The sequence below is a fragment of the Seriola lalandi genome, unplaced genomic scaffold (assembly GCF_002814215.2).
Source record: "Seriola lalandi dorsalis isolate HSWRI2012SDOR001 ecotype SW California unplaced genomic scaffold, Sedor1 jcf7180002054758, whole genome shotgun sequence".
Classification (NCBI taxonomy): domain Eukaryota; kingdom Metazoa; phylum Chordata; class Actinopteri; order Carangiformes; family Carangidae; genus Seriola; species Seriola lalandi.
The window spans coordinates 36869-49432 of NW_019525311.1; the positions used below are offsets into that span (position 1 = coordinate 36869).

Genomic DNA, 12564 nt, shown 5'->3' on the forward strand with positions numbered 1-12564 from the left:
ACAGTAGCTAGGAGGAAGCAATGACCACTGAGGCTGATTTTATTTTGTTTATTCTTTTATATGAGCAGACACTGGGTTTGGCCACTGAGGCTGCAGCTAATCATTTTAACCTTTCAGTTGGCTGGAAACTTAATTGTAGATGTTAAACCAGCTGTTGCAGTTGTACTGGTGTTCTGGTTGATTTTTTGTGTTTTTGAATGCTTGCAATTTAGTAACTATATTTTTTCTCTGTTGAGTGCAGCCATATTAATTCAGTCTCATCATAAACCAGAGTGTGACAAAGAACTTACAGAGATATATTTGCCTTTTTCTCCAAGAAAAAAAAGAAAAGGATTGAGTATAATCAAACACTATAATAATAGCAACAATAATGATAAAATCATTATCACCAGTTTTTTTATTTTCTTTCTTTTAAATCTTTATAGAACAGTGGGAATGTCAATTCCTTCCTTCTATAAAAACTGTTAAAGTGTTTTTGGCCCTGTCTTCTTTCCTGCATTTTTGAGAGCAGACGTGTTTTTAAGAGATACCGAGTGCCTCAGGGGGAGCAGTTGGAGAGGTAAACGTGTATTTTTTATGCTCAGCAAAGTGGACTGTTTTTTGTGGCCTTGACAAAGATTGCTTTAGAGAAACTAAAGGAGCCTCTCACACTTACACTCTAACTCCGCAGCCATTTAATGGAGGCTTTGGGTACTTAGTGTTAGCTTGGAAATTATATGTACATCTCAAGATGTCAAAGCACACACAAAAAGAAAAAAACTTTTTGTTGACATGATTTTTAAAAAATGCTTCAAGACTTTCTAAAAATATCAATTTTACTCATCACCAATCTTCATTCAAGTTTTACCAGTAAATCTTATCAGCGGTTGAAACCAAAGAAAGATAATGTGGGATGAACAAAGATGGGGTGAGCAAGTGTCAACCTGAAGAACTGAATGCTGAGGCTTGGGAGACCAGTCTATCAAGATAAACATGTCATGCTAGCAGTCCTTGTTTTTGAGTAGCAGCCCTGCAAAATCCTCAACCCTCATACTTTCTTTCAGTGGTCACTAGGAAACTGAACATGGCTGAACAAAGATCAGTGGCCAGTAGCTTTCAGCATCTGAGGCACAAGCTGGACCCACATTTACATTGCCTCAAAACACCAGGGGATCTGGATATCAACAGACTGGAAAACTAACCCATACCCATACCACTAACCCTAATTCAAGACTTAATGAAATGCATTAGCATAACTACCACAACTCCAAATGGATGATGTGTAAATTTACAAGCACCTTAGTTAGTTTTGTGCCCTCAATTCTCTGTCTAGTTACGCTATACCCACACTGTCACATATTATTGCCTGGCCTTTGATCAATTCATAACCCCAACACACATGTCCTAACCAGAGATTCCAGTTGAAAACAGAATGCATCCAACCACAGGAGACCTTCCAAAGGCTAATAGAGACACTTTGGCTTTCCTCATGCTTCATTTACAGAGGACCTGTTATATTGTACTGACTGCCCTGTTAAACACAACCCCTGGCACAACAATGACTTGTCTGATTATGGCAGCTGTTAGTGTAAAAGCTTGAAATGAGTTGGAAATGTCAGGGGAATACAGGGGTTGGACGCCTACAATATAATGCAGTCTGATACAACAGCTCCTCAACAAATACTGTTGTTGTGAAAAGTTTTATATACATTTTAAGATTGTGAGAGAGGTGTTGATTTAACCAAGTTAATATCAAAGCAGTATCCTGCGGTACTAAAATGTTATAAAAGCCCCCCTGTCTATCTTCAGTGATTAAATGTTGTACTTCAAGGAACACACAGAGCCTCCTTTGTAATTTCTGCTCATTTTCATAGGGTCATCAGGAAGCCACTGTGTCAAATGGGCCAGACTTATTCATCATTTGTTTGCCTGCTATAGTTTCATGTGGGATGTCTAAGACTTCTCTGATTTTCCTTGAGAGACACAAACAATTAATCTTTGAATTATCAATGAGTGAAGACATTTCATCCACAGCTGTGCAGAAAGGCCTCAGTGTCAGTGCAGTACCAGGTCTTTCACTTGTATTGGTAGCAGCAGTGTCATGGCTGCTGTGTTTGCTGGGTGATGACCAGTCCTCTCAATCTTACCTATGAGAGTGCAGTGTGCAGATAAACTCAGTTTGTAATGCAGAGGCAGTAGTTGATCAGTTGTGTTGTGTTTTACAGATTCTTCTTTATTTTATTTTGTTTTTGAGTTTTGTTGAAGTGCAACACCTCCGAAGCATTTTACTGAGCCGATTGTGTCCGTTTGACATGTTGTCCTTCCCTGAGAAGTACTGGCAGTGTTTCCTGTGCAGACGCTTAGCAACTAACACCTAACACATTATGTCAAGATAATAGCAGCAAAAAAATGGGGATTTTGTGGCCCTCTCTGGGTTCAGACATTTCTTTAACATTCTGAACTTCATGACATTTTTTTCACTTACCATCACGTGCAACAATGTTTATTTATGCAGACTGGGAATATCAGCAAAGTATGTCACTTATAATCATAACTTAACCATAGCAGTGGCATTCTTCCCTCTTAGTCGGTGACATTGGCATGCACCAGTGCATTTGAAAGTGTTTTATTAATTAATAATGGCACCTCTAAATGTTGTCAGGTTATAGCACTGAATGGAAGATACAAGGAAACAAGAAGATACAGGAAATTGATGAAAAAAACCCTCTGAAAAACCCAAAAGACAAGAAAAGTTGACACGGACTAGAGAGGCAGAGATGCTTTCAAAAATCCATGTTGACTGAAAGAGGTGGGTACACACATTTTCTGGCAGCTGACATGTCATCTGACTCACCAAGCTAAAATGCCCTTCATGAGTTAGGATGAAAGGATTTGAATCCAGTTTCTGTCACATGTCACTTTTCCTGTCACTCTGTCCTGTGCATTTACTTCTTTTATTACCCACATGCTTGCTCTTGAGCTTCCACTGCTGACCTTCTCAGAGACGAACACTGACCGTGTTTCCCACTTAGTTTCACTAAGATGCCTAGGAGGCAGAAAAAAACCCCTGAACAAGCTTTCAACAACATGTTGTTATTAAGTGTTCAGCAAATACTATTTGAATTTGGATCTACAAACTCTACCCCCACTGTGAGCGCTTTTCTGCATAAATAAATTGTAAGTTTCACTGTTATGAGAGTGGAACGCCTATTTGATCTAATGAATATTAGGATTGCCTTTCATGTGAGGAGCATCAAGGTTTTAGCCCAGTTGATGAACATCCCACCAAGAGGATAAAACCACAGTAATGAGGGGCCCCAGGCAGTTTTTTGAAGCAGTAAGGCACCTGAATGTATCTGAAAAGCACCAACAGCAACATATGAAATCTGAAATAAACTCATCGTGAATAAAAATGTACATTAACTTGTTTTTCCCTTCATTTGAGAGTAGTTTGTGAAGAGATCTGATCAAAAACTTTTATGCCCCACAATTGAGATCACTCCCTAATAGACAAACTCAATGCAATAATTGGAACAAAACTGCTGAAGTGATCCTGAGGGGTCGAAGGCTTAATAAGTAAATGTTAATTTGCTGTATCCATAAATTGGATCAGTTCCCTCAGTGATTGCGAACGCACAATTTAAGTATCTGCTGTTGCTGCTTATTCTCAAGGCCCCCTGCTAAGTCTAAATTTTAAAAGGCAACATTACTTGATTGCAATGTAAATCTCAACCCCGCCTGAGATTGATAGATAGTATTCTTAAGACTAATAATGAAGATGCTAAAAGGTTTTAATCAGAGTGTCACACAAATAATCACCTCAGTATCCATTGATTTTTATTTTCTAATCATTTCCATTCTCATGCTCAACTAACAGTCTCTCGCCAAGGATGTCCTTGAGAAACAGAGCATGTTTGTCTTTAAACTCTTCTTTTAAAATCATACTACAGCCAACCAAATAGTGTCTACAGTAATTTTACAGTTCGGTAAAGTTAATAAAAAGACAATATAAACCTCTGGCATGACAGCACTTTTCAAGGTGAATCAACATGCGTGATTAGCCTCTCTCTAATTTTGCTGACACCCAATTGTGCATAAAGGCTTGAGGACAAATATATAAAAATCTATCTTTCAAAACTATTTAATGAATGTCCCATATCTTCATTTTTGACATCTTATATACAGTAACTCAGAGGCAGTGCCAGCGGTCGTCTAGCTGCATCCTTCATCAGTGACAGTAAGTGGACAGAAGCGCGAGGAAGATTAACTAAAGAATAATTTGGTTTTTGAAGCCGCGGTTGAGGTCTTTATGTGGGAGGACAATCGAGTTGAGTATAATCACCTCGGAGGGGATCGTCACGTTACAACCTGAGGAGACAAAGCACGGCTGTATTTAGTCTGTGCAGTGTAGTGCCAAGACATCACACATTGTAAATCTCACTCCTAACGTAAAGGACGTTTACATTTTTTATATTATTTTTAATTTCTAGTCTACTTGGAAAAAAAAATAACAGCAATTTCCACCATGGATGAACAGGCAAAGATGAACAAGAAACTCACAGACAATATATCACAAAGACTCTCAACCACTGAGGGCACTGTTTTGACAGGTGATATCTGGGAAATGTTAATGCAAAAACTTAAAAGCAATGAGCACTAAAGATGGACAAAAATGTCAGATGGACAATGCAAATTTTCACTAATGCTTCTTGTACCATACTGGCCACTTGTTGCTAGAAAATTGAAAGGACAAATGCATGCAAAAATGTTAAATTACTACCCAAATACATGCTGTAGATGACTGCTGGGACTAATCCCAGAAAAATGTCAAAATCTGGAAGACGCAAGCATTTCCCTCATTCACCCATTAACAAAAACACTTATTTTGCTACTGAATATAATGAATATCAAACAATTCTTATGAGGAATGCAAGTTTCACTTACCGAGAATAGTAATCGAGGGTGTGAGTTTTCCATCTCTGAAGAGGGTCTCACTGTCAATCTTTGCATAGGGATCATTGGGGTTCGGGTCACTTGGGGTTCCTTCTACTCTTGCCCACTTTCCAATGGTGCTATCCCATCCCACAATGCTGTTCAAAACACAGCAGTGATCCTTCAGGAAAAACAATGAGACAAAAAGCACTTTGAGATAAAGTTTTTAAATATTCAAGAATTCATCTGCATATAATCCTTTGAAGCATCAAAGGGTTTCAGGTCTCCACATATACTGTATAAGACTCTGTGAAATAATTATGGGCATGGTCAAATCAGAGTACTTATAATGCCAGAATAACAACAGGGGATGTTTATTTGGAGGTAGACCTCAGCTGATAAATTGTCCTTGTAGGCAATATGCAGTGAAAGCCAATAAGTCACCTGCAGTCTAAATTCATTTTAGAGGCTCCCAGTCATCACTGGAGACACGAGATGAAATTATGACAGCCTCCAAATCGTTAAAAATGACATCTTTGTGAGAAGCATTGGCAACAATATTTCTGGTGTGACAGAAGAGCTTAAAGATAAATTTCAGAGAAGTCACTGCTGAAGTGTGGATAATGTTAGTAATAAAATGTAAAGATGTCACTGACGGTGAATGAGCAGATAAATTTGCCTTCAACGCGATTAGTTTGAGCTCCAGTTTAATTCCACACTCGATGTTCTGCACTGTGAGAGAAGGTAAAAGTTTCAGAGGTTGCTCATGTTTAATTATGGCCAAAACCATGTTCACCTGTTAATGTGGCAAACAAATGAAAATTACACTGTCACTTTATACACATTTTGGATGCAAGAGCAAAGTGCAACTCGCTCCCACTGCGGTGCGTGGCAGGCCCCAAAATACCAGGCAAGAACAGATGATTCAAAAGCCCTCATGTGGTGGAAGAAAATGCCCCTTTGGCAGAGCAGAATGGCGATTTGTGTGGAACAAGCTGTGGCTGGTCATGTTTTGCAAGATGGAAAACTTTCCTCTTGTACATCTTGTAAACCAGTGTTTATTTACAGAGGCTCACCTGTAGATTTGCACCATGGAGGATGACGGATTCTCGAACTCTGACCCCAGCACCAATAGTCACTCCAGTGCCAATGGAAACGTTGGGACCCAACTGCACAGAGAAAAGAGAAATTACCTTAATGTTTTCATCTATGCATTTATAGAGTTCAGTGCAAAACAATATGGAAGAGCTATTACCGTGGCAGTGGGGTCAATATTGGCTGTAGGATGAATATAGACATTACCTGAGGAAACAAAAAGTATAAAAAAAAAAAACTTTTAATTTTTAATACATATGGAAGTGTTAGGAAGGAACAAAGCTACAGAAGGTTTATGAACCTTACCACTTATTTTGGGGCCTCCCTCCTTATTTACGGCCAGTCTTTCAGGATGAGTTTTGTGATACTGGTTGAGGTACAATCGACTGGCATATATTGCAGAGCTGAGAGAAAGATTACAAAAAATAACAAAAGAAATTCACATTTTATTGGTATGATTGTGGGGTTAAAAGCACAAAACATGTTTCTGTATTATGGATAAGGCTGCTGTCGCTGTCTCTCTTAGGTTTGCTGTGTCAATGGAATTTACTGTCTATGTGTAAATCATCTTTAAATACCATATTAACTAAGTTTGAAGCTTACATTAATGCTTGACCAGCGTCTCTCCTCTCCTCTGACATTTGGTATGCTATGGCATTGTATGCATTAGAATGCTAACTTTATGTGCTGTTCAACCAAAGTATTTATGACACATTCACTCACCCTGCAGATTTAATCTGGCTCCAGAAGCTTAGGGTTTTATACACATACAGTTTGCCCTGTCCTGCAAGGGCAGTGAAAATGTCCTGCTCCAGCCTGATGGCTTCTGCTCTGTGCCAGCCGTTGGTTGGCTCCTCTCTGCAAGAGACAGATGATCAGTTTATGGGACTGAGTTACAAACAAGGGCCAGGAGCCTTATTCAAATAAAACCTTGGACTAAAAGTTAAAGGTTAGAATGAAATCCTAGTCAAAGCTGAGAATTGTACATAAAAATATACTATAATGTAAGGATTGCTTTGATTTAGTTCCATTTTTAAGGTGACATATATATATATTGACACTAAATCAGCCAATATCAGGTATGGTGGCAATCAAGTGAAACAGTATTTTTTAAAATAACCCCCCTGGTTTCCCATAACCCTTAGCCTTAAGTGGATGTACTGTATAATCACTAAATACTAAGTGAATGATGAAATAGCCAAGGACCCTCCCTTCTCAACAATGAAAACAGGATCTGCAGGCCAAACATACTCATTAAGAAGCTGCATTTTAATGACCAACTTTAACACTCTGTCTGCCCATGTAATTCAAATGAGTAAACTATTTAACTATAAAAGAGTGTGTTCTATTATCATTTTCTTCTACTAGAAATTGTACTTCCCTTAAAAAAAAGGAATTAAAGGAATTAGAAATTAAGAAAAGGTTCCCATGGCTTTCTCTTCACCCCTCTTGTATTTTAATACTTTTAGAGAGTCAAATATTTAGTTGAGTGAAGAAGCCAACCCAGTAGCTCCGTTACCTCCGAAGTCTCTTGAAGCCAAAGAAAAACATGAAATTTATTGCCCTACAATCCAAGCTGCAGAGCGAAATCAGAGCACTGAGTTAAAATGCATCACTGATACCAACTTTGATGGTGTCAGCGCTGGGTTGAAACCAAAGCTGATTACCTAGTAGTGAACCAAAACTCCAGTGAAAGAATCTATGTGTTCCATATTAATCAGGGTTTCTGGCATAGTGTATTGTGAGAGCCCCAAGATGAAACAGAGTGTTAAATATTGATGAAAAGAATATTTTAAAGGATTGCACCCATAATCGAAGTTTTACCAAAAAGGCTGAGATGTGGTTTGAGGCAACTTAGTCCCTCAGAGATTCTGCAGTATAACACTTCTCATTTCTATCAAGTATCTCTGATGTGTTCAACAATTTTGCTGATTCAGTGCCCGGCTTGATTTAAGTGCTATTGATGTTAGTAGGTGAATTATGCAAAGCGTGGTTTGACCTTTTGCAATATATTTCAAGTGTCCTTGGGGTGTCAAATATTAGGTATACTACACCACTGAATGTGAAACATGAGAAGTGAAAACAAACAAACCTATTACCAACTATATGGTCCCCATGTGTTATTTTAGCTTGTGTGAGTGATCAAGATCCAGTCTGTCCAAATGAACATTCAGACTGATCAGACAGGAAGCTTTTTCTAATACTCAGAAGGAAAGCTCAGCTGGGAGTGTAGCAGCTAACAAATAGTGCAAGAATTCATGAGATGCAAGACCAATACAAAATTCTCACTGGCAACTGTGAAACACAAAGTTTCACAAAGTTATTTAGTCTTTGTTATCTAACTTACAGAAACAATAGAGACAACATAAAAGACAAGACAATCAGTAAATGTCCTGGTTGGGCCTCACAAGACGAACAGAATGCAGAATGCAGTGTTAGACAATCGAGACAGCAAACTACAATAGGGTCGATTTTTTTTTAGGACAAAGATGAAACCAGATATTAAAATTGAGGTCTTTTTAATCTACAGATATGGATGTCTAAAGTGAAATTTGTCTGTACTTTGGGACTTCAAGCAAAAGTCCAACATTTTAGGAAATTTGCTTTCTGGCATAGAGTTAGATAAGAAGATCACTACTGATCTCATGTCTGTCATTTAAATATAAAGCTAGTGCCAGCAGCTGGTTACAAAAAAAGTGGAAACAGAGGGGAAAGTTACCCTGGCTTTGTCCAACGCTAACAAAATCTGCCTCCCAGCATCTCTACAGCTCACCAGTTAACCTGTTGTGTCTCATTGTGCTTTGAGTTGGTGTATGTGCCGGACTGTTTCTTAGCTCTCAGCAATTGCAAGGCAACTAAGAAAAAGCACATAATCCACTGTAAAACAGCAAATTGTCATTTTTCCACTTACCAAACAGACATGAGAGTGGTATCAGTCTTCTCATATAACTCTCAGCAAGAAAGCAAAAACGTGTATTTTCCTAACAAGTCAAACCATTAATCTCTGACAGGCAAAGACATTCCCCAGCAGTTCCCCAACAGAGCCCATTTAAAAGGGCAAAATTGGTCAAAAGACACAACTATAATATTTGCTAAAAGACAGAACTATAAATAAATAACAACAAATGAATAAATAAATAAAAATATCTAGCTGCTACTGAAATAGAAGGTGCATAATTTATCAAAAAAGTGCACAAAAAAGGGCACAGGCAACAAAACACAAAGCATCCTATGCAATATCAGCCTTATCATGGTTCGTCTTTCTACAGCTCACACCATACAGTATGTGCTCTATGACCACACGTGCAGCCTAAATGTACCAACTTACCCATCATATGGATATCTGATGAGTGTAAGAGGAAACAGAAATCATGGCAGAGGGGAGAAGGAAAGGAAAAAAACAGACAAATGAAGAGAACCAAAGCAATGGAGTAAATGGTATTTACATGCATTCCCACACACAGACCCCCTGAGAGGGAGTGCTTCAACTCACAACAACATATCCTGCTGATTCTTCTGAAAGACTGTGCCGATATGCTGGAAGATGTCCGGGTTAAAGAGGTATATGCCACAGTTGATGATGTCACTCACAAATGTGCTCGGCTTTTCCACATAATGCAGGACCTGCACAAAAAAGAGGAGTAGTTACGATTCAAAGGTTACACAGTAATAACTAACTATTTAGGGAAATAAGATAGAAATGGTTAAATACCTCATTTGTTTCCTCGTTTTCAACAATACAGCCATAATTCAGAGACTGTGTTCTGTTTGCCTGATAAGAGAAGAATGGTGGAAAGGGTTAGCACTTATCAAATTCTATGTTTTGACATAAAAGAACCAAGATTTGTTACAATATTTCAATATAGTCCAGATGCTAAAGCTGAACAAAATAAATACTTTTTAGAGTTTAACTTTCACTACATTTTACAAGTTCTTGTACAGACATTACTAACTGCCAATAATAAAATCTCACCGTTGTCCCAAGGATAACAAAGCTGTTTGGTTCTCCGTGTTCTTTCTGGAAGCTGAGCATCTCTGTGAGAGGAAACGCTGAAGAGACATCTGCATTCAGAACAAAGAAAGCCTCTGGACTGCCAGACACAATCTGATCTCTGAAGTGATAGATGCCCCCTCCAGTTCCCAGGGCTGCATACTCCTGCAAATACCTGCGGTGAACAATCAGGAACAACAGCATACCTACAGTCATTGAGCAATCACTGAGTGGTCAACCTGACACCTTAGCAGTATGTTGTTATAACCCCCACAGTCCACCAAATATACAGGAAGTAATAGATGTCATTGTGTAAGGGACAGTGTGAACTAGAGTTATATAATTAATCAAAAATATAATCCAAATCGCAATAAGTGCAATATCCAAATCGCAGGAGCAGCAATCTTTTTGATAAAGGTAAAAGGTGTCACAACAATGTTGTGCATTCTTAGCACCATAAGTGTTGTGGTGCTACAGAGAAGCCTCAGCCTACAAATCATATTCTGATACAAGACCCAACAAAAATCACATCATCGTCATTTTTATATTTTTCTGTAAAAATGAAATGCAAATAACCACTCCAACTGAAACATCAGCATCTGCCAAAATATCCACAAAATGATTTTTTTCCTGCATATCAAACAGCCCTCGCATGAACATAACTCTGTTTATCTGTACTTTAGTGAGATAGTGTTTTTCAGCTCTGTTTTTTTACCTGATGGAAATTTTGAACTCCTGCTGTGCATTAACCAGGAATCTGGTTAGTTCTTCATTTGGCTGGTAAAAGCCGATGAGCAAAATCTCCTTCATGTTTGGTACCTGTAACACAAAAAGATGTTAATTATTGGACTGATTTCATAAAAGGCTATTCTCTGCATTACAGAACAATTGTTTACACTAACCAGTACAGACTGCATTATAGTGTACAATAATTGGTGATTCTCACCTTGGCACATGCTTCAATGTGGTGCTGCAGCATGGGCACACCAGCGACCGGAAACAATGGTTTGGGAACTTCAAATGACAGCGGCCTGAATCTTGTGCCTGCAAAGCAATGTAGTTCATTACTTACAAATTAGATGACAGTTCAGATAACTTTTTCTCATGTTTCTAGTGTGCAACAAAACCGAACAAAACTTTTAACTATATTATATGTGACATACTCTACTTTTGTATATGAGAAATCCTGTCAGAAACTTGGCATTTTAAATAGCCAACTTTACCGACAAGAAAGTGTTCAACAAAGCAATAGGAATCAGGTAGTAAATTATAGAGCTGCTAAGATTAGTCGATTGATTGATCAGTCAACAGAAAAATTATTTTGATAATCAATTGATCATTACAGTAGTTTTTTAATATAAAATTAGCAAAACATTTTGTTTTCATCCTCTTTAATATAAAATGTTCTGCTTTTCACGGTTTTCTTCTGTTTCTGAAGATGTCATCGTGGGCTCTGAGAAACCAGAATGGATATTTTTCACTATTTTATGACATTGATTAATGAATCAATCCAGAAAAAATGGACAGATTTAATAAATAGGGAAAATAATTAAGTGTGTCCACAGTAAATTACATACAGAAGAGCTCAGATATGGGGTACTTCACCTCTATTCAGGCTCAGTTTGGTTATGAAAAATTAAAGGCATCTGATACTTTAATATGAACTTTCACAAATGAGTGCATGCTGAACTATAGAGTGTATATATTGTAACTCACATATTCGTTTACTTAGTGCAGTAGCAAACAATTAAAAATGCTGAAACGTATTCTTTAAATACTTAATTCTTAAATAGGATTACATTGACTGATACAGGGGTAAGTTTGATAGTTAAATGAATAAGCCACTATAGGATATAGTTACTCCAACAATGTGCATATATACAAGTCGTCAGTTAGTTGCTGTAATAAAACATTATTAGACTGTAAAGCAGTGAATGTTGTGTGTTGTTTGTATGGTGGTATCTCATTATGCCACGTCAGTGATATAAACAAGCTCAGCGTGTCTTAAAAGGTCTTGTTAGCATTAGTAGCCTGGGTTCCATTAACCACACACAGACTGACTGTGAGAACGCGACAATAATGAGACTTTTCTCTCACCTTTCTGAGGGCCTCCAATTAAAATGACCGCCTTCAACATCTTGACTAAGAAGTGGTGATTTGTGACAGAACTGTCTGAAAACAACCTGCAGCTGTTTCGTGAGTATTTCCGCTTCCACTTCCTACTTGTGACGTCGACAATATCACCTTGAAAACATGGAGCGGAGTGACGTTCCAGAAACGGAGTGGAGACTAGAAAGACCGGGGGGTAGTATTCAGAAAGGATCGTATCTTGCCAGGAGTGCACCTAAATGCTGTCACACGTTTCCTCTAAAGACTGACTTGTAAGGCTGCTGGATGTAACTTTAGTTAACGAACAGAGTTGACCCCAGTTGCTATGGATGACATCATGTGAACCTTCAGGTTTTGTCTGACTGATTGACAAGTGTCATAGATAGATAGATAGATAGATAGATAGATAGATAGATAGATAGATAGATAGAATAAGATCAATAATATAAAAAAGGCAA

At 38.1% G+C, this 12564-nt stretch overlaps 1 protein-coding gene across 1 annotated transcript; it reads right to left on the bottom strand.

The window, feature by feature from the left end:
* Window positions 1–3794: 3794 nt before the first annotated feature.
* Window positions 3795–12206, bottom strand: gmppaa (GDP-mannose pyrophosphorylase Aa). The gene is made up of 12 exons (XM_023424905.2): window positions 12095–12206; window positions 10944–11041; window positions 10713–10816; window positions 9980–10172; window positions 9719–9778; window positions 9500–9630; window positions 6730–6864; window positions 6313–6410; window positions 6167–6213; window positions 5988–6080; window positions 4924–5092; window positions 3795–4347 (listed from the first exon to the last, which is right to left on the bottom strand). The coding sequence occupies exons 1-12, from the start codon at window positions 12132–12134 to the stop codon at window positions 4247–4249; spliced, it is 1269 nt and encodes a 422-aa protein (XP_023280673.1). The 5' UTR covers window positions 12135–12206; the 3' UTR covers window positions 3795–4246.
* Window positions 12207–12564: the final 358 nt, after the last annotated feature.

What these genes read in the sequence shown, in the direction of transcription:
- gmppaa (XM_023424905.2), bottom strand. Translation starts at nt 12,134, where the DNA reads ATGTTGAAGGCGGTCATTTTAATTGGAGGCCCTCAGAAAG. An exon ending in ACATTGAAGCATGTGCCAAG is followed by an intron (nt 10,817 to 10,943) that starts GTGAGAATCACC and finishes TTTGTGTTACAG; the next exon opens with GTACCAAACATGAAGGAGAT. An exon ending in TCCATGGTGCAAATCTACAG is followed by an intron (nt 5,093 to 5,987) that starts GTGAGCCTCTGT and finishes TTTTTCCTGAAG; the next exon opens with GATCACTGCTGTGTTTTGAA.